This window comes from Puma concolor, chromosome B1 (genome assembly GCF_028749965.1).
Source record: "Puma concolor isolate L17-30 chromosome B1, mPumCon1.1.hap2, whole genome shotgun sequence".
Classification (NCBI taxonomy): Eukaryota; Metazoa; Chordata; class Mammalia; order Carnivora; family Felidae; genus Puma; species Puma concolor.
Window position 1 is genome coordinate 429,801 of NC_141670.1, and position 27,139 is coordinate 456,939.

General features: G+C 44.2%; 1 protein-coding gene across 9 annotated transcripts in view; it reads left to right on the forward strand.

Moving 5' to 3' along the window:
• Window positions 1–1,636: 1,636 nt before the first annotated feature.
• Window positions 1,637–27,139, forward strand: part of FBXO25 (F-box protein 25) — a 51,463-nt gene continuing 25,960 nt past the window's right edge. For 5 of the 9 annotated variants that reach the window (XM_086703031.1, XM_086703030.1, XM_086703032.1 and 2 more), the window contains exons 1-2: window positions 1,639–1,771; window positions 11,913–12,054. In XM_086703031.1, coding sequence (XP_086559157.1) covers window positions 11,921–12,054 — 134 coding nt within the window. In that variant the 5' untranslated portion in view covers window positions 1,639–1,771; window positions 11,913–11,920. Of the gene's footprint in view, window positions 1,772–11,912; window positions 12,055–27,139 lie in introns of all 9 variants that reach the window. The other 4 variants (XM_086703028.1, XM_086703034.1, XM_086703035.1 and 1 more) reach the window with 2 other exon arrangements.

Genomic DNA, 27,139 nt, shown 5'->3' on the forward strand with positions numbered 1-27,139 from the left:
GTGCTGTCAGAGATATCTGTGGACCAGAATGAATCTGAACTTCTCTGTGGCCTCTCCTGCTGTTACTGTGTGGGAACTCCACCTTGTACTCCGTGGATTCCAGTTACTTTGCCTCCTGTCAGCCCACCAGTGGGATTCCTTCACAAGGAGTTACGTGGGTGTTGGCAAATTAGGCTAAACTTAATACTGTTCTTATGGCCTCCATGGTGGTAATGGGTTTTGGCCTGGCAATATCTACCAAAATTTTATATCCAGTTATCCCTGATGCAACAATCCTAATTACAGTAATTTACTTGCAAATATGCCTCTACAAGTTTTAAACCGAAAAACCATACGGTTATTAATTGGGTATTATTTCTAATGGCAAAATATTGGAAAGAACCTAATGCCCATCCATGTAGAAGATTTTAAACTATGCTATACCCAGGTAATGGAATAACTTGCAGCTGTGAAAGGGAGGGAGTGAGGGAGGGGTCGGGAGAGGGAAACGGGAAGGAGGGTGACAGTTCTGAACCATGGACCTGTGGGCAATATTGCTGTCTTCGGTCCATACTCACTTTTTAAAGTTTGTTTATTGGGGGGGGGGGGAGGGGAGAGAGAGGGAGAGAGAATCCCAAGCAGGGTCCACACTATCGGTCCAGAGCCTGATGCGGGTCTGGAACTCAGGAACTGAGTAGAAACCAAGAGTCCAAAGCTTAACTGACTGAGCCACCCAGGCGCCCAGGGCCATAATCACTTTTACATTATTTTAAAACTGCATAGTCAAAGAATGCTACTGTAACAAGCACATCAAATAATTTACAAAAGTATTTTTCCAAGATCTGAATACCTAGTATATGCTTGCTGCAATGTGTTCCAAATATAAAAACATTTTATAAAGACAAATACTAAAATCAAGTACCTATTTATTGCCCACTGTATGCCAGGCATGGTTTCAAGTGTTTTCTATTAAGTCATTTAATTCTTGTTTTACTTCTGGGAAAATGAGGCACAGGGTGGTGAAGCCTTACTCATTGCCACAGCTCATCACTAGCCATTGCCGCCTGCAAGCCTCCGAAGTCTGGCTGGGACTCAGCTCAGCCACCTGACTCGCCGGCCTTCCTCTTTCCTCCCCTTCCACCAACACTAACGTTCTTGTTTAGTGATTGGAAAAGCCCACAGGTGCAAGAAGACCCTCCGCGGCGTCGCCACCCTTCCTGAAAGATCTCAATACCGTAAATCGTCTATAAACGGAAAATGCTGGAGCCTTAAGCTTAAGTACAAAAGGTAACTGGCGCGCCAGAGGCTGGGGGCAAATGTAAAGTGCATTTCTGACATTGAGGCGTTTCCGGGAGAGCAGCGGTTGGAAACTGGAGCAGACAGCGGGTAGGTCCCGGGTACCCTCCGCTAGCCGGTCCTCCCAGCCCCTCTCCGCTGCACCCCCAGGAGCGCGCACAGGAAGCACGCGCGCCCTCCCACGCGGGGACGCCGCGCCACGCCCGCGGAGGTCTGCAGCCCAGCTGCACCCACTGAGCACGCGCAGAAAGGCGGTGGCGGTGCCCACTGCGCACGCTCGCGGCTCGGCCTCGGGGAGCCGGGTAGCAACACGGCCACGCGGAGCCGCACCTGCCAATCAGCGCGGCCCGGGGCGGGGCTTCTTGTCAGCGCTCCCCAGTAGGCGGTGGACGGCTTCCGGCAATAAACCTCCGCTCGGCCGTCAGGTGGGGACCGAGGACGTCTGCGCTCCAGGTGGGGACGGCGATCCCCCCTCCCCCCAGCCCGCCCCGCGCCAGGTAGGGTTGGGGACCCTCGGCGCGCCGGGTGGGGAACGGAGGCGGTCCTCCGTTGCGCGGCGCGGCCTCCCTCGCCTGCCGCCCACCCCGCACGCCCGCGATTCCGCCGCGCCCAGCGCTCCCCCGCTGGGGGCGCCTCCCTCGGGGTCTGCGCGTCCCCTGCCGCGTCCCCGCCTTCTCAGCTGTTCCCGGGGCTCCTCCGTGTCTTGGAGCCGGTGGCCCAGGGCCCCGAGCCTCTCCTCCCAGAGGTACCCCCTGCTCCCTGCGCTCCTTATCCGCACCGCACCTGCTGCGCGGTCTTGGGTCCCCTGCCCTCGTCTACACCGCGCCGCACCTGCTGCGCGGTCCTCGGTCCCCTGTCCTCGTCCGTGGCTCTGGCATCCTCCCAGTGCCTGACTCCCTGCGCTCTCAGCTGACGCCTGGGCTTTGCGTCCTCCTCTTCACTGTGAACTCCGTTTGGACCCTTCCTGCTGGATTCCACTGCTCTCTGTGGGCCTATTCAGACTCACTCTGAAAACTCACGCATCTGAAGAATCCGTTCTTTCCTTTTTTTTTTTAAACTTGTTTTATTTTTTTATTTTTTAAAAACTACATCTAAATGAGTTAGCATATAGTGCAACAATGATTTCAGGAGTAGATTCTGTAGTGCCCCTTACCCATTTAGCCCATCCCCCCTCCCACGAACCTTCCAGCAGCCCTCAATTTGTTCTCCATATTTATGAGTCTCTTCTGTTTTGTCCCCTTCCCTGTTTTATTTTTTTCCTTTCCCTTGTGTTCATCTGTTTTGTCTCTTAAAGTCCATATGAGTGAAGTCATATGATTTTTGTCTTTCTCTAATTTCACTTAGCATAATACCTTCCAGTTCCATCCACATAGTTGCAAATGGCAAGATTTCATTCTTTTTGATTGCCGGGTAATACTCCATTGTATAGATCTACCACATCTTCTTTATCCATTCATCCATCAATGGACATCTGGGCTCTTTCCATACTTTGGCTATTGTTGATAGTGCTGCTCTGAACATGGGGGTGCATGTGTCCCTTTGAAACAGCACACCTGGATCCCTTGGATAAATGCCTAGTAGTGCAATTGCTGGGTTGTAGGGTAGTTCTATTTTTAGCTTTTTGAGGAACCTCCATACTGTTTTCCAGAGTGGCTGCACCAGCTTGCATTCCCACCAGCAATGCAAAAGAGATCCTCTTTCCACATCCTCACCAACATGTGTTGTTGCCTGAGTTGTTAATGTTAGCCATTCTGACAGGTGTGAGGTGGTATCTCCTTGTGGTTTTGATTTGTATTTCCCTGATGATGAGTGATGTTGAGCATTTTTTTCATGTGTCGGTTGGCCATCTGGATGTCTTCTTTGGAGGAGTGTCTATTCATGTCTTTTGCCCATTTCTTCCCAGGATTTCTCTGGATGCTGAGTTTGAGAAGTTCTTTGTAGATTTTGGATACTAACCCTTTATCTGATATGTCATTTGCAAAATCTCTTCCCATTCTGTCGGTTGCCTTTTAGTTTTGCTGATTGTTTCCTTCACTGTGCAGAAGCTTTTTATTTTGATGAGGTCCCAGTAGTTCATTTTTGCTTTTGTTTCCCTTGCCTCTGGAGACGTGTTGAGTAAGGAGTTGCTGTGGCCAAGATCAAAGAGGTTTTTGCCTGCTTTCTCCTTGAGGATTTTGATGGCTTCCTGTCTGACATTGAGGTCTTTCATCCATTTTGAGTTTATTTTTGTGTATGGTGTAAGGAAGTGGTCCAGGTTCATTCTTCTGCATGTCGCTGTCCAGTGTTCCCAGCACCACTTGCTGAAGAGACCGTCTTTATTCCATGGAATATTCTTTCCTGCTTTGTCAAAGGTTAGTTGGCCATACGTTTGTGGGTCCATTTCTGGGTTCTCTATTCTGTTCCATTGATCTGAGTGTCTGTTCTTGTGCCAGTCCCATACTGTCTTGATGATGACGGCTTTGTAGTATAGCTTGAAGTCTGGGATTGTGATGCCTCCTGCTTTGGTTTTCTTTTTCAAGATTGCTTTGGCTAGTCGGGGGCTTTTCTGGTTCCATACAAATTTTAGGATTATTTGTTCTAGCTCTATGAAGAATGCTGGTGTTATTTTGATAGGGATTGCATTGAATATGTAGGTTGCCTTGGATAGTATCGACCTTTTAACAATATTTGTTCTATCCAGGAGCATGGAATCTTTTTCCATTTTTTTGTGTCTTCTTTAATTTCTTTCATATGCTTTCTATAGTTCTCAGCATATGGACTTTTCACCTCTTTGGTTGGATTTATTCCTAGGTATTTTATGGTTTTTTGTGCAACTGTAAATGGGATCCATTCCTTCATTTCTCTTTCTGTCGTTTCATTGTTGGTGTATAGGAATGCAACTGATTTCTGTGTGTTGATTTTATATCCTGCAACTTTGCTGAATTCGTGAATCAATTCTAGCAGTTTTTTGGTGGAATCTTTTGGGTTTTCCATATAGAGTGCCATGTCACCTGCAAAGAGTGAAAGTTTGACTTCCTCCTTGCTGATTTGGATGCCTTTTATTTCTTTGTGTTGTCTGATTGCAGAGGCTAAGACTTCCAATACTATGTTGAATAACAGTGGCGAGAGTGGACATCCCCGTCTTGTTCCTGACCTTAGGGGGAAAGCTCTGTTTTTCCCCATTGAGGATGATATTAGTGTTGGGTTGTTCATGGCTTTTGTGATCTGAAGGTATGCTCCTTCTATCCCTACTTTCTTGAGGGGTTTTATCAAGAAAGGATGCTGTATTTTGTCAAATGCTTTCTTTGCATCTATTGGGAGGATCATATGGTTCTTGTCTTTTATTGATGTGATGAATTGCGTTGTTTTGCAGATATTGAACCAGCCCTGCATCCCAGGTAGAAATCCCACTTGGTTGTGGTGAATAATTTTTTTAATGTATCGTTGGATCTGGTTGGCTAATATCTTGTTGAGGATTTTTGCATCCATGTTCATCAGGGAAATTGGTCTATTGTCTTTTTAGTGGGGTCTCTGTCTGGTTTTGGAATCAAGGTAATGCTGGCTTCATAGAAAGAGTTTGGAAGTTTTCCTTCCATTTCTATTTTTTGGAACACCTTCAAGAGAATAGATGTTAACTCTTCCTTAAATGTTTGGTAGAATTCCCCTGGAAAGCCATCCGGCCCTGGACTCTTGTTTTTTGGCAGATTTTTGATTTACTAATTTGATTTCCTTACTGGTTATGGGTCTGTTCAAATTTTCTATTTCTTCCTGTTTCAGTTTTGGTAGTGTATATGTTTCTGGGAATTTGTCTGTTTCTTCCAGATTGCCCATTTTATTGGCATATAATTGCTCATAATATTCTCTTATTGTTTTTATTTCTGCTGTGTTGGTTGTGATCTCTCCTCTTTCATTCTTGATTTTATTTATTTGGGTCCTTTCCTTTTTCTTCTTGATCAAAGTGGCTAGTGGTTTATCAATTTTGTTAATTCTTTCAAAGAACCAGCTTCTGGTTTCATTGATCTGTTCTACTGGTTTTTTTGGTTTTTTTTTTGGCTTCGATAGCATTAATTTTTGCTCTAATCTTTATTATTTCCTGTCTTCTGCTGGTTTTGGGTTTTATTTGCTATTCTTTTTCTAGCTCCTTAAGGCATAAGGTTAGTTTGTGTATCTGAGATCTTTCTTCCTTCTTTAGGAAGGCCTGGATTGCTCTATACTTTCCTCTTATGACCGTCTTTGCTGTGTCCCAGAGGTTTTGGGTTGTGGTGTTGTTTCATTGACTTCTATCTGCTTTTTAATTTCCTCTTTAACTTCTTGGTTCACCCATTCATTCTTTAGTCGGATGTTCTTAAGAATCTGTTCTTTTCTCTGGAAACCCTCATTTCTTGCCTTTTCCAAATCTGTAACCTCCATCCCTAATCAGAATACACGTTTTCGCATTCTTTCCTAAGAATTCATACTCCTCTTCCTTTTTAGTTTCCCTCTTTATTTCCTGGTCTCTGTTTCTTGGAAGCCTCTGTGATCCTCACTCAGGCCTTGTTACAGTAAATCCCATTTCTGATTCTCAATCCACCACTCACCATCTCTTGAGGTTCTTTCAGCATCAAGTTCTTCCATGCTTATAAGCCGTGTTCATGTTTGGCTCTAAATTACTTGGAAATCTTGTAAGGATAAGAAAGTAGTGAAAGAGATCAAGTGCTTGTGAAATTGAGGACCAGTCTTTCTTGACGCAGAACAATGGAAGTTACTCAAAATTTATGTTAAGACATAAGAAATAAGGGGAAAAGAAACTCGTTTGCCAGCTATTTTCCTTGACTGTGGAACTGCCTTGCTATTATTTGTGATTTTCTTATCTGAGTATAGTATGTGTAGCATTGCCTTGAGCTCTGCACAGAACAGCTTTCACTGTCTGGGGGATGAACTTAATAAGGGCTGTGAGTACCCGTTCCTGTGGTTCCTTTTCACCTAACTTAAGGCAAACAGTGAAGTACATGTAGCCTTTTACAAGGCTGGTATGTTTTCCTGAGTGTTTTTATATTTAGATCAGTCATTACTTTTGCATACAGCGCAGATATGATCTATATAAGGTAACGGTAAAAAAAAAAAAAAAAAAAAGAAAAAAACAGTTTTATGACCTTTGTTTTCACAGGGTGCTCATGAATTGCTGTTACAAACGTGCAGGGATATGGGGTGCTTGGTGGCTCAGTTGGTTGAGCGTCCGGCTTCAGCTTAGGTCATGATCTCATGGTTTGTGAGTTCGAGCCCTGCGTCGGGCTCTGTGCTGACAGCTCAGAGCCTGGAGCCTGCTTTGGCTTCTGTGTCTTCCTCTCTCTCTGCCCCTCCCCCGCTCGCGCGCATGCATGCGCGTGCGCTCTCTCTCTCTCGCTCTCTCTCGCTCTTTCTCTCTCTCAAAAATAAATAAACATTAAAAAAATTTTTTTTATAAACATGCAGGCATAGAGCATAGACCGTGGAATGAAACTGTAGGAATGTAACTCCCAGCTCTGCCAGATGTTGTGCCTCAGTTTCTTCATCTGTAAAATGGAGAATTAAGCCTGTAAAAGGGGCGATGGCAACATTTTCTATCTTTTAGGGCAGTGTGAGGGCTGAGATAATACAGGTAAGTTGATCATAGGAATGCCTACCTCACACTAAGATCTAATACACATTGCTATTGTATCATTAGTTAAGAAAAGGAAAATGCTTGGAGGAAGACCTTTCTGGGTTTGACCTGCCTCCCATGTTGGGAGTTTCCACCCGCACACCCTGCTGTGTGCAATAGAGATGAAGTGAAGATTTTTGAGGGTTCAGCCCCTGTGCTCTCTGACATCCGTTAGCATGACCTGTGCATAAAATTTCAAATTGTACCAGCTACTTCACGACAGAGTAGCCGCCTCTGAGTAGCTGCTCTTACATGCTTAATAATTTTCAGGAGTTAGTTTTGCTTTTATTTTTGTGTTTGAAATTTTTCAAAACAAATGTGATTGTAGTTAAAATTTATTAAGGTGTAGCAATTCAGGTCTTTAGCAAGACAGATAAATATATTTCCGTCAAAAGTGATGGGTTCATCATTCCAGAAGTTTAGTAGTAGTTCTGATCTGCAAATTTAGATGGCTCAGGTTGGGAGTATTTTTGAAAATTTGGCACCAGACCTTTCACATTGCTTCTTGTCCATTTTGCTTCTTGCTTTTCCCTGATGGCTTTTTGTTGTTTCTAATAAGTCTTCTTCCAGAGTCTGCTTTAGTTCATGAACTGTATAGGATTACACCTTAAAATGAAGCTTCATTGTGACCCAAAGAAGATAATATGTCAAATCTCTGGAATCCTCATGTCTACAGCAGAACAAATCTTTTCCTCGGTGTTGAAAATAAAAACCTTGGAAATGTACTATTTTTTAAAAATGTTTTATTTTCGAGAGAGCACCAGTGGAGGAGGGGCAGGGAGAGGGACAGGGAATCTGAAGCAGGCTCCACACTGTCAGCAGTGAGCCCGATGTAGGGCTTGAACTCATGAACCACGAGATCATGATGTGAGCCGAAGTCTGCCGCTCAACTGACTGAGCCACCCAGGCGCCCCAGAAATGTCCTGTTGTTTATGTAGCTGCATTTCATTCCTTCCAATCCCTGTAAGTACAAACACCTACATGTGAAATATTCAGGCTAACCATTCATTGCTCACAGAGGTAGTTGCAAAAGAGTTGATTATCTTACTTGAAATACTAAGCTGACTCTTTACCCTGAAAACTTTGGTTAAACGTCATAGAAGTTGCTTTTGCGGCCTGAATAGAAGTGTATTAAGTGGTGGGTGGGCCTAGTGCCTGACTAGACCAGTACAACGTGCGTCATCGTCTTTCAAGAACGTGTGTTAGTGGAGGTGTCGGCAGAGCTGTCTCTTGCTTGCTTGCTTGTGCTTTCCGCCCCCACCCTCCCGTGCCGTCTTCTCCACAGACCCAGGCAGATCATTCTCAGAACAGCACTGCTCACATCACCACATTGCCCAAAAACTTTCATTTGGAGAATAAAGCCTAAACACCTTTGATATTCAAGGCTTCTGAACACCTTTCCACCCTGCCTACCAGCCTTCCCGAGGATTTCTCTCCTAGCCGACCTGTTCTGTTCACTATTCTGAAAGGTGTCACTTGTATTCCCATCTTCGTCTCTTTTTGCCCACCATTTCTGGGATTGGTATTTTTCCCCAGTCTCTCCACTTAAGATCTAACCATGGGCTTTAGGCCAAGATCATGTCCTAGTTTTTCTTCAGAGGTCCTAGATGGCTGGATTTTTTTTACTTTGAATTTCTTTTAGTTATTCTCTCACTCAGTACATACATACACATTTTTTTATGTTTTTAAAATATATTTCCATACATCGTGTGTTTTCTCACTTGCATTGTCTTTTTAATTTATTTTTTAATGTTTATTTGTTTTTAAGAGAGAGAGCGTGTGCGTGTGAGTGGGGAAGGGGCAAGAGAGAGGGAGACACAGGATCTGAAGCAGGACCCAGATGCTCCCATTTATTTATTTTTTTAAATGTTTACTTTTGAAAGAAAGAGTGGGGTAAGGGCAGAGAGGGGGTGGGGGACAGAGGATCTGAAGCAGGCTCTGTGCACAGAGCCTGATGTGGGGCTTGAACTCACAAACTGTGAGATCATGACCTGAGCCGACTGAGCCACCCAGGCACCCCTATATTTGGTCTGTTTAGCAGTATTCTGCATGGTTGCCAGTTTTTTTAAACACGGATTTTTCCAAATCTGTGATAACGAGAGATCTCAGAGATGGTCCTCGTACACATTGTTCCCTCGTGTGTGTCTTATGAGACTAAACTGTTTCAGAGTGTCTTGCCTTCTTGGGTTAGGAGTGTTCTCTGGACTATATCTGAAGCTTCATGAAAATTTAGAAAATCATTGTATACTATTGGAGACGATTCTAGTTAACTGAATTGACTAGACATGGGTGGTAGCTTTTGCATTTTAGGGTAGTTGGTAGCTTGAAACAAGTCTGCAAGATGATGCTTACCAAAATAGTGCTGGTGTTTAAATAGGGATATTTAAGTACTTTCTAAAGTAAGAATTTAAGTGAATGAATGTGTGACTATAAAAGATGTGTTCTTGCTGGAAACTCAAGTTGAGTGGGGTTTTGAGATCCTCTTGGTATACAAGAACATTTCATAGGCCATTTAGGGAAATGAGCATGTAGAATTGACCCAGCAATGTTGCTGAAGACTTGGACTTTCCTTTTTTTGTCTCTTCTAAGGCAGTATCAAAGCCTATCTAGTAGCCTGTTTTTTGTTAGTTATAGTTGGGAGATTATATTTGAAAAACTTTTATCACTCAGGTACTCTGTGTTAGAAATACTGTACATTAGAGAAATGCTCCAAGTCTACTTTGGACCTGAGATTAATATAATACATTATTCTATTGAAACTATTTTTGGTTGATCTCTGTTATGTTTTTGTAGCTAAATTCAATATACACTTTTGAATATTTACCATACTAGCTTGTTAATAATATTTTCCTTTCTGCCAGTCATTTGAAATACATTCTTCTCTTGACTTCCTGCTCCCTACCGCCTACCTCTTAGGCTCTTCCTTTTCAATTTCCTTTCTTGGCTCATCTTTATCTGCTTGTCTCTTAAATGTCACTGTCCCTTAGAGTTTTTCCCTTGCCTCTGTTTTTTTCCCACTGTTATTCTCTGTGGGGGAAACATCCCTAGGTATCATTCCATAGGTATTATTCCTATGGCTTTGATGACTACCTGAATGCTGACGGTTTTCCTATTGTGTTCTCCAGCCTTATTGTCTCTTCTGAGCGATGGATCTGTATATGCGTCCATTCAGTGTTTGTTGAGCTCCCTTGCGTGCCTGGCATTGTTAAAAAAAAAAATGCACTTACCTGTCACGCACAAATACTTGTATTTAATTGTCTGGAATGAAGCCAAGCACTTGTATTTTCTAAAAGCTTCTAAGACTGTCAGGTTAATGCACAGTGAGGGTTGAGAAGCACTGAGCCGTAGGAAGGCAAGTCCGGGCAATGGAAGAGCTAGTATTTGAGCTCTTTTTGTCACCAAGTTATAAAGTTATTTATTTTGAGAGAGCCAGCAGGGGAGGGGCAGAAAGAGAGAGAATCCCAAGCAGGCTCCATGCTGTCAGCATAGAGCCCAGTGTGGGACTCAAACTTATGAACTGTGGAATCATGACCTGAGCCGAAACCAGGAGTCGGACACTTAACCGACTGAGCCACCGAGGTGCCCTGAAGGTCATGATTTTTATACCTGGGTCCTTATACGCGGATTCTAGTATAGTGCTGTCCTGTCGCCACGGACTCAGTAGATCTGACAGGCCTGTCCAAAACTGAAATTAACGTCTCTTCTTTCTTTATTCCTTATCTCAGAGGCAGGTTCAACAAACTCAAATCTGTCTCTCTGACTTCTCCTCACACGTGCAGCCAGCCTGGGGTTGCTCCGTGCCCCACGGGCCTCTCCCGGGCATAGCTGAGCGTGTGGTAGCTGGTCCCCTTAGCGTCAGAGAGCAAGACGAACAAGGCCTTGATTGCTGGTGACCCTGCCTCCTAAGTGCTTCTAGCATCTGTGTCTTCTGCAGCCCTACTCTTGCACCTCGTAAAGGCTTGTATTCCATAGCTGCCAGTCCTAACTCTTCTTCCCGCCACGTGTCCCCCGACCTCCGTCCTCACAGTGGGACCCTGAGGCTTTTGTAACACTTGGGTCTAATCGAATCGTGTACCTGCGGAAGTTCCCTTCTTGGCCCCTCGCTGCCCTTGCAGGAAAGTCCAGTCCTCTGACTTGGGCACTGCTCCAGTCTCCCTTCTCGCAGCTCCCTATGCTTGCTGTCCTACTGTGAGCTGCAACCAGGTTGACGCACATACAGCGCTGAACACAAATATGTCTCGCGTTACGTTGCTTCTAATTCTGGTGGAGAGAGTTTTTCTGTTTGCTGTAATGCTCCCGTTCTTCCTCACTCCTTGACTCCTACTTGTTCTCCAGGTCCCAGCTGAGATGGCCCCTCAGGTAAACCTTTCCTGACAGATGCAATGTTGGGCTAGTGCATCCACCAGTACGTAGCCCTTCTTATCATTTAGGTGCAACTGAGGTACTGTGTCCTCTTTGCTCCCCTGTGTCTAGCCAGCATTTAAGGCACATGCAGACATTTAAATATTAAGAGCTTTATTCTTTAGAATCAATGAATGTTCTCAGGGCGCCTGGGTGGCTCAAGTTAGTCAAGCATCCTGACTCTTCATATCAACTCAAGTCATGATCTTTGATTTGTGACATCAAGCCCTGTGTTACACAGCACAAAGCCTGCTTGGGATTCTCTTTCTCTCTCTCTCTCTGTCCCTCCCCTCTGCTCTTTCAAAATAAACATTTTTTAAAAATGAGGGGCACCTGGGTGGCTCAGTTGGTTGAGCATCTGACTTCAGCTTCAGGTCATGATCTCACAGTTCGTGGGTTCGAGCCCCGCATTGACAGCTCAGAGCCTGGATCCTGCCTCTGAGTCTGTCTCTCTCGCTCTCTGCCCCTCCCCCACTTGTGCGCACGTGTGTGTGTGTGTGTACACGTTCTCTTTCTCAAAAATAAACATTAAAACAAATGTTCTGAATGAAAGGAAACTTGCTAATTACATAAATTCTTAACATAAATTCTTTTACAGGGGGAACTATGCCATTTTTGGGTCAGGACTGGAGATCTCCTGGATGGAGCTGGATTAAAACAGAAGATGGATGGAAGAGATGTGAATCCTGGAGTCGGGAACTTGAGAGAGAGAATAACCAGCGCAACCTGAGTCACAGCATGTAAGTTATAGCAGAACCACGCCATCTGCCTGCCTAACATTTATGGTTTCTATTTTTGAAGTCCCAGAAAAGCTCCATAACTTGTACTCTGGCTGAGTTTGCCCAGACACACAGTAGACTGTGTAGTGCCCACCAACAGGTGCTGTTCTGTTCTATGTAAAACAGGTAACCTTTACAGTAATCTGAGGGAACGGGATTACCATCGACCCCACATTATAGCTGAGGAGCTCAGGAAATGACGATACGGTCTTGGCAGCATGTAGCCGAGACTCCTGATGACAGTGGCTTGCACAAGACAGGAAGTCTGTTTCTCTCCCTGGAAATCCTGAGTTGGTGTAGTGACTCTGCTCAGGGATGGAAAGACATTCTGTGCTGGTGCTCTGCTGGCCCTTCTGCACAGTCGAAGGGGGCGTATCGCCCACGGTCCAGTCAGCAGGGCAGGAGAGGAGCAGGACACGTGTGTCACATTTGCTCACATCTTGGCTGGAGCATGAGATGCATGGGAACTAGGGGGCGTGGTCTCTCTGATGCACAGCTGTGTGTTCAGATAAACCTCAGAGATGGTGTGAACACGGAAGCGGGGATGGTGACTGGCAGTCTCTACCACAAATGCTATTTGAACATCCGAAGGATTAGGAGGATCTCAGGGCTTCTTCCTTCAAGGTGTTACGGATCTAGTAATTGATTTTACTGTATATGTTTTTTAAAAATTGTTTTTAATGTTTGTTTTTGAGAGACAGAGACAGAGCGTGAGTGGGGGAGGGGCGGGGAGAGAGGGAGACACAATCCAAAGCAGGCTCCAGGCTCTGAGATGTCAGCACAGAGCCCGATGCCGGGCTCGAACCCACAAACCGCGAGATCATGACCTCAGCTGAATTCGGACACTCAACCAACCGAGTCACCCAGCCACCTCAGTTTCACTGTATATTTTAATTTTGCATTTGCATAATTACCAACTCTGTATTTTTAACAGGGAGGACATCTGATTTTCATTTTTAAGAAATCATTTTATTATTTTTTTCATCATGAGACGTGTACTCATTAATCCCTATCCCCTATTTCACCCATGGCCCACCTATCTCCCCCTCTGGTGACCATGAGTTTGTTCTTTATAGTTAAGAGTCTGTTTCTTAGCTTTGCCACTTTTTTTTCCCCTTGCTCATCTTTGTTTCTTAAATTCCACATGCGAATGAAGTCATTTGGTATTTGTCTTTGACTTACTTCGCTCAGCATAATGTACTCTAGCTCCATCCACGTCATTGAAAATGGCAAGATTTCATTCTTTTTATGGCTGAGTGATATTCCGTTGTGTATACACCACTTCTCCTTCATCCATCCGTTGGTCAGTGGACACTTGGGCTGCTTCCATATCTTGGCTCTTGTAACTAATGCTACCGTAAACAAAGGGTGCATGTATCCCTGTGAGTTAGTGCTTTTATATTTTTTGGGTAAATACCCAGTAATGCAATTGCTGGGTTGCAGGGTAGTTCTGTTTTTAACTTTTTGAGGAACCTCCGTAGCGTCTCCCAGAGTGGCTGCACCAGTTTTCATTCCCAGCAGCAGTGCACGAGGGCTCCCCTTTCTCTGCATCCTTAGCCAGCGCTTGTTCTTTCTGGGGTTGTTGATCTTAACTGTCCTGACAGGTGTGTGAGGTGATATCTCATTGTGGTTTTGATTGGCATTTTTCTGATGATGAGCGATGTTGAGCATCTTTCCATGTGTCTGTGGGTCATTTGTATGCTTTCTTTGGAGAAACGTTTTCTGCCCATTTTTTAATTGTCTTTTGGGGTATTGAGTTGTATAAGTTCTTTATGTATTTTGGATACTAACCCTTTATCGGATGTGTCATTTGCAATTATCTTTTCCTGTTCTGTATGTTGTCTTTTAGTTTTGCTGATTGTTTCCTTTGCCGTAGAGAAGCTCTTTATTTTGATGTAGTCCCAATAGTTTTTTTTTTTTACTTCAGCCTGTCTGATTTTCTGACAGAAATGTAGTGCTTTAGATTAGAGACTGGTTTGTAGTATTTGACTATATTCAAATTATAGGCTATATTTCAGATTATAATTATAGTAAAGATAACATGTATATATTGTGGCATTTCTCTTCCATTCTGAATTTAATTTAATATTGATGAATGTAAATTTTGTATAAGATTGGTAATTATGCATGCTATCAGTATTAGATAATGTCACACAGCTGTGAATTTTCAGGTATTTTTTGTCTTCCAGTTTTCGTAGCAAATTATTTAAACACAAGGTTGGTTGAATACATGTGGAAATGGTTGATGTCTGCATGGACTCCTCATGACCTACTGTTAAACGTGGAGACTCCAGAAGTCACCATTTGAGGATGGATAAAGAGTTTGGGAAATGTCAGACTGAAAAAGCTGTCAGGTGTGAAATACGATGTTACTGCCACTTCTGCTCTAAGGAATTTGCATGAGTTTGTCTTTTCTTCCTTGTGTATTTTTCCCCACACATTCCCACACATTTTTCTGTATACACACAAAATTAGCGAAAGTCCACTCAAGCTATGTTTTCTTTACATGATAAACTGTTTCCACCTGTCTCCCTCACCCTCTTCCCTGTAAACTCTCCCCTCACCCACTCCCTTTCAAACTTCATTTAAAAATCCTTTGAAATAGTAAGCTTTGCTGACCGATGCTTCTCTGCGCCATCGAAACCTATCCAGTTGTGCTCATTGAGACAGGGCTTTATTCGTTGGGCGAAGTGAAGGCGGAATGAGTTAACTGTCTGTCCTTTACACCTTCTGGTTGCCCTTTCCCCCACTCTTTTTTCTTTGTTGTTCTCCTCCTTTTGCCTATTTCCACAAAAATGCATATCCTAACCTATGGGGAGAGGCCACAGATGACCCAGAACTATATAGCCAGTGTCTGATATTTTTCTTACCCTGGAAGAAAAAGCAATTTAACTTTGAACTAAAATTTGCAGAAAATAAAACCATATGTAACCACCATTTCAAATTGCTGAGGAAAATTACCTCTTCCTCTGAATGTCTGTGAGAAACAGCATTCCCAATTCTTTGGTTGAAGATGGGCTTTCTAAAGCTAGTAAAAATAATTTACACACTCAAGATTCTAACCAGCTTTGTAAAATGTTTTATAATGGGCATGAGAATACAAGACCTTTAAATATCCCCTTGCTCTCTTTTGCCTCATTTCAGGATTAAAAGTTGAGCATGTAGGTAAGAAATTACATGGTTCAACAGGGTTAATTCAGGTAGGGCTGACCCGTTCATACTTTGAATCCTGACTAAGCTGCTTTTTCAAGCAACATTCGTGATACTGTGGAGGTTGATGATGGAGTGAACATTCACGTCTATTTTGCATGCCCCATTCTTCCCTTAAAAGATGTGTGGAGCATACAGAGTCTTGTACGGCAGAGCACGGTTTGATTCGTGGGTACCACATCTTGCACCCTCCTGGGGAGGTTTCTTCACTCCTCTGTAGATGCACAAGAGAGGGTGGGTGGGCTGGGCCACACAGTGACGACGGGATACCCAGTTCGGGATTCTAGTGGAGGGAGGATGCGCATGTGCCCAGGGCAGTGTCCGTGCAGTCGGATGGTGGGGAACATGGTCAACGAGATAGTAGGCAACAGACTGGATGAGGAGAAAAGGGAGCAGCCCCCAGATACACCGTGAGCCTTTGGCCTGGGGAGAACCATACTAAGTCCTCATCTGGCTCGGTCCCCCCATCAGGGTGTTGTTGCTACTCAGTGTGACATTTGGTGACAGATCTTGTAGGATTTTTGCAAAGGAAGGTACTGCAGAGGAGGGTCCGGATACTGTGTCTTTGAGAATTGGTAGCCTTTCCCATCAGACTGCACCGTGCTTAGTAGCTGCAGGCTCTGAGGAGGCCGCTGAGAGAAGGCAGTGCTCCTGTGAGGCTGAAGTGTGGTGGTGGTGGTGGGGGGGCAGCTATGTGGGGCTTAGCTCTGCCTTAACAGTGACATTTCTAGCATCTTCTCCCTTTGCGTTTAGTTTATTAAACCTTTTCATTGCATTATTTTTATTGACATCTCATTGAACGTTGTTTCAAATCCCAGTTTCAATAATTTAAGGTTTATTTTGGTCATTTGCTTCTCAGTGGACATAGCAGTGGCGGGCATCGTAAATTTGGGGCTCCACAGAAAGTATTGTCAACTCTACTGAAAATACCAGTTCAGTTGTGGGTCCCCCGCCAAGGAAAAAGGAAAGAGGCCGTATTTTTGGTTCCCCTACGAGAATGCAAAATGGGTCTCTCATCACGAAGATGGATAGAGAATTCAGGAGATCCTCTGGTGCTTGAAGTCATACTTAACCAACTGAGCCACCAGGCGCCCCAGGGAAAGAGTCTTAAGCAGGTTGCACACTCGATCCCATGACTGAGAGATCATGACTTGAGCCAAAATCAAGAGTCAGACGCTCAACTGACTGAGCCTCCTGGGCACCTGTATGTACAGCTTTTTAGTTTGATGTGTTCCACTTGTTTATTTTTGCTTTTGTTGCCCGTGCTTTTGGTGTCAGATTAAAAATCGTCACCCAGACCAGTGAATATCCAGGAGCTCACCCCTATGTTTTCTTCCAGGAGTTTTATGGTTTCGGGTCTTACGTTCAAGTCTTTAATCCATTGTGACTTAATCTTGGGGGGGTAAGGTAGTGATCCAGTACCCTTCTTTTGCATGAAGGTGTCCACTTCCCCAACACCATTTACTAAGGAGCCTCTTCTTTCCTCACTCTTGACTCCATCGTTCTGAATTAATTGACCACGTATATGAGGGTTCATTTCTGCACACTCTGTTCTGTTCTGTTCATTTGCATGCCTTTTATGCCAACGCTGTATTGAGTATTACAGCTTTGTGATATAGTTTGAAATCGGGGTATATGATGCCCCCAGCTTTGTTTTTCTTTCTCAGGATAGCTTTGGCTATTCACAATCTTTTATGGTTCCATATATGTTAGGGTTATTTGTTCTGCTTCTGTGAAATGTGCCTTTGGACTTTCGATAGGGATTGTGTTGAATCGGTAGATTGTTTTGGGTAGTGTGGACATGCTAACAATATTAGTTCTTTCAGTCTGTGAACACAGCATGTCTTTCCATTTATTTGTGTCTTCTTCAGTTTTTGTATTTTTTTTTTTTTTTTTTTTTTTTTTTTTTAGTGTCCTTTAGTTTTCAGCATATGTGTCTTTGACCTCCTCGATTAAATTTGTTCTTAGATATTCTTTTCGGTGCAATTATAATTGGGATTGCTGTCTTAATTTTTCCTTTTGCTATCTTGTTATTAATATATGGAAACACGACAGATGTTTGTATATTGTGGATTAGGTGAGCATGGCTGAGCAGCCAGCACATACTGTGTCCTGGCATAGTGACTGGCTTCAGCCAGGCGCAGCCAGAAGGTGTGGGTTCTGGACTGTTTGAGCTCTTGGTGAAGTCCCAACCCCCACTTGCTAGACTCAGCATTGTGATGATGGGAGCCGAGGTGCTAGGAGTTGGCGACCCCGTGGAGTTGGGGAGCAGAGCTGTCCCCGCTGGCAGCGGAGCTGAAAGACAGGTCCTTGTGACCTTGTGTGAGCCCTCAGTAGGATCAGGCCTACGTTTTCCTGCTTCTGACAGTAAGAAGGTTCCCCTTTGGTGAATGCCAGCTGGAGTTTGGTTTTTATCATTTAATCTAGCGGATGTAGTTGGAATGTGTTTTGTTTTTGTGTTTGTTTTGTAGTATTTGTGACCGTTTCAGAATGTGTATTTCGTGATTATGTTTTTAAAATTTAACATAAATATTTTCTTTTTCTTAAGATTCCTAAATTTTTATGAGCTTCAGGCTCCACAATACCTGAGTTTGGTTTTGTTGGAGCAGGACTTTATTTTTTGTTTTTTTTTTGTTGTCACAAATGGCCCGATTTCTTTTTTATGGCTGAATGATATTCCAGTGTGTATGTGCATATGCGCATGTATGTACGTGTATATGTGTACACGTGCACACATCATCTTCAGTCAGTGGACACTCAGGCTGCTTCCATGTCTTGGCTGTTGTAAGTAATGCTGCACTGACTATACGGGTGCACACGTCTCTTCAAATTGGTGTTTTCTTGGAAACAAAACCAGAAGTGGAATTGCTGGATCATAGGGTATCTATTTTTAATATTTTGAGAAGTGTCCACACTGTTTTCCACAGTGGCTGCGCCAATTCGCACCTCCACCAACAGTGCATGCCGGCTCTTTTCTCCAGGTCCTCGCCAACACTTGCTATTTGCCTTTTTGATACTAGACAATCTGACAGGTGTGTGGTGGTCTCTGTGGTTTTGAGCGGATTTCCCTGATTACTGCTATACTGAGCACCTTGTAATATGTCTGTTGGCATCTGTGTGTCTTCTTTGGAAGAATGTCCATCCCCATTCTCTGCTCCTTTTTAAATTGGATTGTTTGGCCTTTTTTTCTTTTTCTTTCTTTCTTTTCTTTCTTTTTTCTTTTTTCTTTTCTTTTACTGAATGAGTTTTTAAAAATACTTTTTTATATTAACCTCTTATCAGACACATGATTTGCAAATATTTTCTCCCATTTGGAAGGTTGTCTTTTTATTTTGTTGATGGTTTTCTTTGCAGAAGCTTTTTGTTTTGATATGACCCACTGGTTTACTTTTGCTTTTTGGTGTCAAACCCAAAAAAATCATTTCCAAGATGACCGTCAAGGAGTTTACTGCCTGTTGTTTTCTTCTAGAAGTTTTATAGTTTCAGGTCTTACATTTGATTCTTCAATCCGTTTTGGGTTAATTTTTGTGATTGGGGTAAGAAAGTGGTCCAGCTTCCTCCTCCTTGCATGTTGCTGTCCAGTTTTCCCAGCACCATTTACTGAAGGGACTGTCCTTTCCCCATTGGATATTCTTGGCTCCTTTGTCTTAGATTTATTGACCATGTATGTGTGGGTTTTTTTACACTCTCTGTTCTGTTCCATTGACCCATGACCATCTTTATTTACTTATACTATTTTGTTCTGATTAGTATAGTTTTATAACATAGTATGAAATCAGGGAGCATGATGCTTCCAGCTTTGTACTTCTTTCTCAAGATTAGTTTGGATATTTGGGGTCTTTTGTGGTTATATATAAATCTTAGGATTGTTTATTTCTTTGAGAAATGTCATTGGAATTTCTATAGGGATTACATTAATTCTGTAGATTGCTTTCGGGTATGGACATTTTAACAATATTAATTGTACCTGTCCATGAACATGGAGTATCTTTCCATTTATATGTCATCTCCAGCTTATTTCATCAATGTCTTGTGGTTTTCTGTGTACAAGTCTTTACTCTCCTAGGTTAAATTTATTTCTAGGTATTTTATTCTTTTTGGCACAATTAATTGTAAATGAAGCTGTTTACTGAATTTTTAAATTTATCTTCTTGAGAGTTCCTTATTAGTGTTAGAAACATAGATTTTTATATATTTGTATCCTACATTTTTCTGACCTCATTTATTCTAATAGTCTTTTGATGGAGTCTTCAGGGTTTTCTATGTATAAGATCATGTTACCAGGAAATATTGATGGTTTTACTTCTTCCTTTACAATTTGAATGCTTCCTATTTCTTTTCTTGCAAAATTAGAAAGGACTTCCAGTCTAATATTGACTAAAAGTGGCAGAAGTGGTGGCTATCCTTGTCTTGCTCCTGGTCTTAGAGGAGAAGCTTTCAGCTCTTCATTGAGTATGATGTTAGCTGTGGGCTTGTCATATATGGCCTTTATTTTGTTGAGGTAGGTTCATCTGTACCCTCCTGAGAGTTTTTGTCCTAAATGTTTGTCGAATTTTGTCAAATGATTTTTGTGCATCTGTTATGTTGATCATATGATTTTTATTCTTCCTTTTGTTAATGTAGTATATCACATTGATGTGCAGATGTTGAACCATCTTTGAATCCCTGGAATAAACCCATTTGATCATAGTGTATAATGCTTCTAATGTTATGTTGATTTGCTTTGCTAATATTTGATTAAGGGTTTTGCATCTATATTCATCAGGGATATGAACCTGTAAGTTTCTTCTCTCATGCTGTTCATGTCCAATTTGGTATGAAAGCACTGCTGACCTCTAAAACTGAGTTTGGAATCATTCCTTCATATCTCCCTCTCCCTCTCCCCCTCCCCCTATTTTGAAGAAGTCCCTCAGGCACTTCTTGTAAGGCTCATCTAGTGTGATGAGCTCCTGTAAGTCCTGCTTGCCTAGGAAACCATCTCGCCTCAGTTCTACAGGACAGCTGTGCAGGGTACAGTAATCTCAGTTGGCGTTTTTTTCTTCCAGCACTTTGAATACATCATGCCCCTCCTTCCAGCCTGCAAAGTTTCCACTGAAAAGTCTGTGGGAGTCTTACAGGGTTTTCTTATATACAACCAGTTGTTTTTCTCTTGCTGTTTTTTTTTTAAATTTGTTTTTCAACGTTTTTTATTTATTTTTGGGACAGAGAGAGACAGAGCATGAACGGGGGAGGGGCAGAGAGAGAGGGAGACATAGAATCGGAAACAGGCTCCAGGCTCTGAGCCATCAGCCCAGAGCCTGACGCGGGGCTCGAACTCACAGACCGCGAGATCGTGACCTGGCTGAAGTCGGACGCTTAACCGACTGCGCCACCCAGGCACCCCTCTCTTGCTGTTTTTAAAATTCTTGCCCTGTCCTTAAGTTTTGACAGTTGAATTACAATGTGTCTTAGTATGGATCTCTTTGAATTCATCTTACTGGAACTCTCTGGGCTTCCTGGGTCTGGATGTCTGTTTCTGTTCCCAGAGTAAGGAGGTTTTCAGCCATTGTTTCTTTTTCTTTTTTTTTAAGTAGGCTCCACACCTAGCACAGATCCCAATGTGGGGCTTGAACTCATGACCCTGAGATCAAGACCTGAGCTGAGATCGAGTTGGACATTTAACCAACTGAGCTACCTGGTACCCCTAGCCATTGTTTCCTTAACTTTTTTGCCCTTTTTCTCTCTGTTCTCCCTGTAATGAGAATGTTGGTCCACTTCCCTTAAGCTCTCTTAATTCTTTTTCATCCTTTTACCTTTTTTGCTTCTCTGATGGGGGGAGTTCCATTGCCCTGTTTCAGAGTTCACTGATTCTTTCTTCTGCTTTCCTTTAGTCTGCTGTATTTTTCCATTCAGTTATTGTGTTCTTTAGCTCTGGATTTCTAAGTACTTTTGTATATTTCTGTTTCTTTCTTGAGATTCTTTCTTCATTTTTCCTCCAAGCTCAGGGAGCATCTTTATGACCATTATTTTGAACTCTTGTATCAGGTAAGTTACTTATCTTTGTGGTACTAAGATTTCCTTAGGTTTTATCTTGTTCTTTTGTTTCAAACATATTACTCTGTTTCTTCATTTTGCTGGACTCTCCGTGTGAGTTTTATGCATTAGAGGAAACCGCCACCTCTCCCAGGCTGGAAGGGTTGGTCTTATGTAGGAGTTGCAGCTTCTCGGTCAACCCTGCCCTCAGTCTTGATCACCTCTCACATCTTTGTGATTGTGCAGGCAGCCTGCTTTATTCTTAATGGCTCCCAGTAGTTGAGTGCGTCAAGACCAGTCATTGTTCCACAGGGGAGGATCTCAACCAGCACATTGATTCTGATCGATGGGAGGCCAGCCCCTTCGGCAGCAGTTTGTAGAGTAGGCAAGTATATCTGGTCCTGTGAGCCCCCAGCTCGAGCCATGCTGGCTACCCAGAGCCAGAAGATCTAGGGGTGCCTCTGGGGCGGGAGCACAGCAAATAGCATATCTGATGAGTGTACAGGCTCCTTTCCAGACCTAACGTGAGGCAGGAGAGCACAGAGATGTCGCCTGCCAGCTTCTGTCTCTGGAGAGTGGATCAGTAGGCTTCGAGATGTGTGTTAAGTTATGTCCCTGCCCCCCCAGGCCAGTGCCTTATAAAAAAGCACATGAGCCTCGTTCACAGAAAGTCTGGGCACTTTCTAGCCAGCTGCGCCTGTGCTGGGCCCCAGGGTGGGAGAGTCTGCACATTGGAGCTCTTTGAGAGCCATTCCTCTGTTAGCTACAACCTTGTGTCCATGGATTGAGCCCTGTTGGCATTCAAAGCTAGACATTTTGAGGGCTTGTCTCTCAGGTGCAGGCTGTAAAAATTGGCGTTCCCAATGTCAGGTTCAAATCCTTTGCTCCTCAGGACAGGCTTAGGGTTGTGAGTTCCTTCCTGATTGTATGTCCCTGTGCTGGGGGTGGGGTTTACAGTGACGTATCTCAGCCTCGCCCACCTGCTTCCATATAGGTTTTTTCTCGTTCATTCCATGTGTTGAGAGTTACTCAGCCTTCCCCCCCCCACCTCACCCCCAGGGGAAATTGTTCCCTGTGTCACAGATTCGATATATCCAAGGGAGGCACTGAGTTCAGAGTCCTCCTGTGTTGCCATCTTGAACTAGACCAGAGGCAGTTTTCGTGAGGTTTTATGATGGGTTTTAGTATCAGGATGAGATGCTCTCCCTCGTTACTATTCTTGTTCACAATTGTCTTCTTTTTCTTCCTTGCTGCTGCTGCTTAAGTAGACTTTATAATTACCTGCCCTACTTCTAAGGGAAAAAAAGCTGATAGTTTTTTAAAAATATAAGTTTAGTAAGACACCGTTAAAAAAATATCAGTTTTATTTCTTGTAACTAATTTACAGTGTTTTATAAAATAGTCCTTCACAGGTTTAAAAATTTTCTGTTTGCATTTGTAATTTTCTTCTCATTCTGTAATTTAAGTATTTGTACTCTTATTTTTCTGATAAGCTATCTTGTGGTGTATCTTGCTGATTGTTTTCTCTAGAGAACTAGCTTTGGATTTATTTTTTAGTGCCACCATTTTTTCTACTTACTGGTATTTGCTTTTATCTTTAGTAATTCTTTTCCTAGCTTTTTGAATTGTACGTTCAAATTATTTACTTTCATTAAGTTCTTTTTATCAATATCTGTATTTAATGCTATAATTTCCCTTGACAGTTGTTTTTCTTGGGACCCATAAATTCTGTTTTTCACCATCTTTTCATAGATGTGTTTCTCGTATTCAGTATTTGCATTTGATTTTGTTCTGTGGGCCGATCCAGAGCTCTCGTCCTTCTGATGGCTGCGCCCTGCACACTTCCTGCTGTCTGGTTTAAGTTCTCAGTGTTTCAGATGTAACTGTGTATGTATCTTGGTGCCTGTGTGCAGTCTTCCCTACACACACAACAAAGAGCCTGTCATCTCGTGTCGCCTTTACTCTTTCAGTATTGGGGAAGGTTTCTCCCCCCTCATTTTCACCTTTACAGTAACACCTTTATATTGTACCCTTGGTTCCTTCTGTTCTGAATGCTGACTGTTGGCTCCTACGGTAACTGATAACTGCAGTTAGCTACTGACCTCTGTCCCCGCTCCCTGTCCCCTCTGCCACACTTTTCGTGGTGGTTCTCTGTCTACACTGAGATAACCATACACACTGTGCTGTAGTTCTGCACATAAATACATCTAATTTGCTCAACAGCTGTTTGCCTCTGCCTCTCTGGTCCTGTTGGTCTCTAACAATCCACTCTGTACTGGATTCTGTAGTGGATTCCTCACTAAGCTTCTGGGCCCACTATTTCCCGTGTTGGTGCACGTTCATAAATTTCACTGTGGCCTTGACCCTGAGAGTCGGTTTACCTAGATAATAGGTGTGTGGCTCACTGAGTTTGTCTCCTGAACCTGTTCCAGGGATGTGCTCCCTTGGCACAGAACTGCTGTCATCTCTGCATCATGCGTTATGGACACACGTTCTGAACTTAAGTGGAGAGGAATTGATCGGGTTCGTAGCTGCATGGATATCACCACCAGTGCTGGTGAGTCTGTCTGTCAGGTGGACAGCAGGCAGGAGGTGATGGTCAGCACTGTGTGCAGGTGTCAGGGCCAGAGGGCACTGCCCCACCCGCATTGCAGCCGCGGGGGCTGGACTGCCTGAGCGCCCTGCTCAGGGAGCTCCACTCTGAACCTCTGACAGACCGTGTTTCCTTCGCAAGAGCACATGGTGTGTGCAGGCTGGGGCTTCTCCTTGCTGGGCGAACCGTGAGACTGAAAGGCTCCCGCCTGCCCAGTGTGCTCCACGGAACACGCCTGCCTCACGGTCCTTGAGGGTGTTGGGTACGAGATTTAGCAATATTGTTGCTAAAAACTGAAAACAGTTTTTCATCATTTCTTTTTATTTTTTTAAATGTTTATTTATTTATTTTGAGAGAAAGAGAGCACCTGAGCAGAGGAGGGGCAGAGAGAGGGAGAAAGTGAGAATCCCAAGCAGGCTCTGAGCTGTCAGCGCAGAGCCTGACATGGGGCTTGAACTCACAAACCGTGAGATCATGACCTGAGCTGAAATCAAGAGTCAGAGGCTTAACCGACTGAGCCACCCAGGCACCCCAGCTTTTCATCATTTCTTAAAAACAAATAAATTCAATTTTTTCTTTTAAAATCTCTTTTTGTAAGACAGACTAATAATCTGATGTAATAAAGTGACTTTAAATAGATGAGTAAATGTGGGTGTTTGGCTAGCAGGAGAAGATGCTATAACCCTTGATCTGTTTTGGAAAATGTGTGGATAAAAAGCTGAGTTTAATAGGCAACCACTGATGAATCGATGTGTAAGGGAAAACAGTGATTAGCAGCTGTTAGAGCAGAGTGTGGTGCATCGGGGGCAGGAGCTGACATGCCGTCCAGTTCCTGCTGGGATTCTGAAAGAGATGCCAAAGGAAGCCCACCTGGGGACCATGTATTAGTGACTGTGCACAAGGGCTTCACTGTGTTTTGTTTGGGTAAAAATGGCCACATTTTGTATGTGATGTTTGCTTTGGTTTATAAAATGTTTCTCATGAGGCAGTGTCTGCAGAGTTTTTCTCTCCCAGTGTCTTCCGTATTCAATAGTAGAATTGATAGCACATATGTGTTTTCAAGGTTAATATCAACCTGAACTAATTTTAAAAGATTGGTAACTGCCCTCATTTTCTGTGGCTGCCATAACCGTGAAATCAGCAGCCCAAGACAAGACAACAGAGATTTTAATGGTTTTGGAAGCCAGAAGTCCAAAGTGCAGGTGTCTACAGGCTTTGGGGGGGGGGGGGGGGGCTCTCCGGGTTGTGGCATTTGCCAGCAATCTCGGCATCCCTTGGCTTGTGGCCACATCACTCCAGCTGCTGTCTCCACTGTCACACAGCCTTGTCCCTGTCTGTCTCCCTGTGGCCTCTCCTCTTCTTATAAGGGCACCAGCCATTGGATTTAGGGCCCACTTGGTTAATCCAGGATGATTTTTATCTCAGGGTCCTTCACTTGAATACGTCACCAGGGATCCTTTTTCCAAATTAGGTTGTGATTGGGATTGGTCCTGGGCCACGGTGGCGACATAGGGAGACCCTGACTTCACCTCCTCCAGGACACCCCAAACCCACCACTATTAACCCAGCAATTCCTGCTGAGGAAGAGCTGAGGGCTGACTGAACAACTTCTGCACCACGGAAGATAGAGACTGTACAGGGAAGGGACCCCACCCCCAGGCTGTGGGCCGCGGTGGGCAGGGACAGTGCTGAGGGACCTGTAGCACATTTGTCTGTTTTGAGCTCAGAAAAAAGGTGCAGTTTAAAAGATGAGCTAGTTTATAAAAGAGCCATCCTTCAAATTTTACCCAACAGTGGCGAGCTGCTGGAACTCTCTGGGTCTGAGGAACTGTGAGTCCTATGGTTTATGTTCCCCCGACCTGGAGAGTGTGGGTGGGGGTTGGGTCCAGAAGTCCTCACTGGCCACTAGCCCACACCAGCAGCCCTCCTCCTGCACAGTGTGCCCCAGGAGGCTCCAGACCCGCATCAGTTTGGCTTCTGATGCTGGCTGGGCTGCTCCAGGGCCCCCCAGCTGATGCTCGCTTTGGCTCCAGACCCCCTACTGGGGCACCCCCTGCACCAAGCACCAGCCTGCACCCACAGCACCTTCAGCTGTCTTGTCACGATGCCCTCTGTGTGGAGAGCCCAGGGACCACCCCAGCCAGTGCCCACTCCTGCTCTTGCAGTCCCCAGGGCCCTCCATCTGCACTCCCCCGACCCTGGCCACTCTGCCAGGGTACCCTGCCGGCTGTACACAGCCTGGGGCACCCTGGTTGACACCCACTTCAGCCATCCTGCCAGAGTCCGTGCTGCACGGGGAGCCTCAGGGCTGTCACAGCCCACTGCCATTTCTGGCCATCCTGCCAGGGAGCCCCTGCTTAGAGGGCCCCGTGACCCTAGCTCACACCGGCCACAGCTCCGTCCAGTCAGCCAGCATCACCAGACACATAGTCTACCCAGGGGATGATCATACGCAGAACCTTTCCCTCAAGTTTAGGACAATGAGCCTAATTCAGGAAAACACAAAGTCAAGCAAAAGGGGGAGAGTGAGGAATATGTTCCAAAAGAAGGAACAAGACAAAACCTTGGTGAAAGGACTAAATGAAACAGTGGTAAGCAGTGTGTCTGATGAAGAGTTGAAAGTAACAGCCGTAAATGTGCTCACTCAGCTGGAGAGAAGGGTGGATGAACTCGGTGAGACCTTCAGCAGAGGCAAAAAATATAAAAAAGAACCAGTCAGAGCTGAAGAGTACAGGAACGGAGGGACTCCACACCAGGGGCATGGTTGCAGAAGAACACCGTGACATGGAAGACGGGAATGGAAAACACCCAGGTGTTTTTCAAAAATGAGGTTAGGTTAAGGGGTCTCTTGAACAACATCAAGCAAACGAATGTTCTCACTAGAAGAAGAAGAGCTGGAGCAAGGGGCACAAAACCTTCATGAGGACAGTTAGGGTCACAACCGCAGATGTCGGGGTCAGCACTTGGACATGTTCTGGAGGGCCTCTAATCAACCCAATGCAATAGTGGACACACCTGGTTTATATAAGGTTCTCATTTCAGGCAGTGGGATCAGAGCAGGTGCTACAGTTCCTAAGGAAAGTCCTAGGAATGAGAAAAGGTACACGTTACCTTGAATTCTGTAAGTCCATATTGTACTCAAGGGAAACGGCACACGCTGGACATCTGTGGTGCTGTGGTGTGCTGGGGGGGAGACGGGGTGCACACAGGAGATCCGTGGTGTGCTGGGGG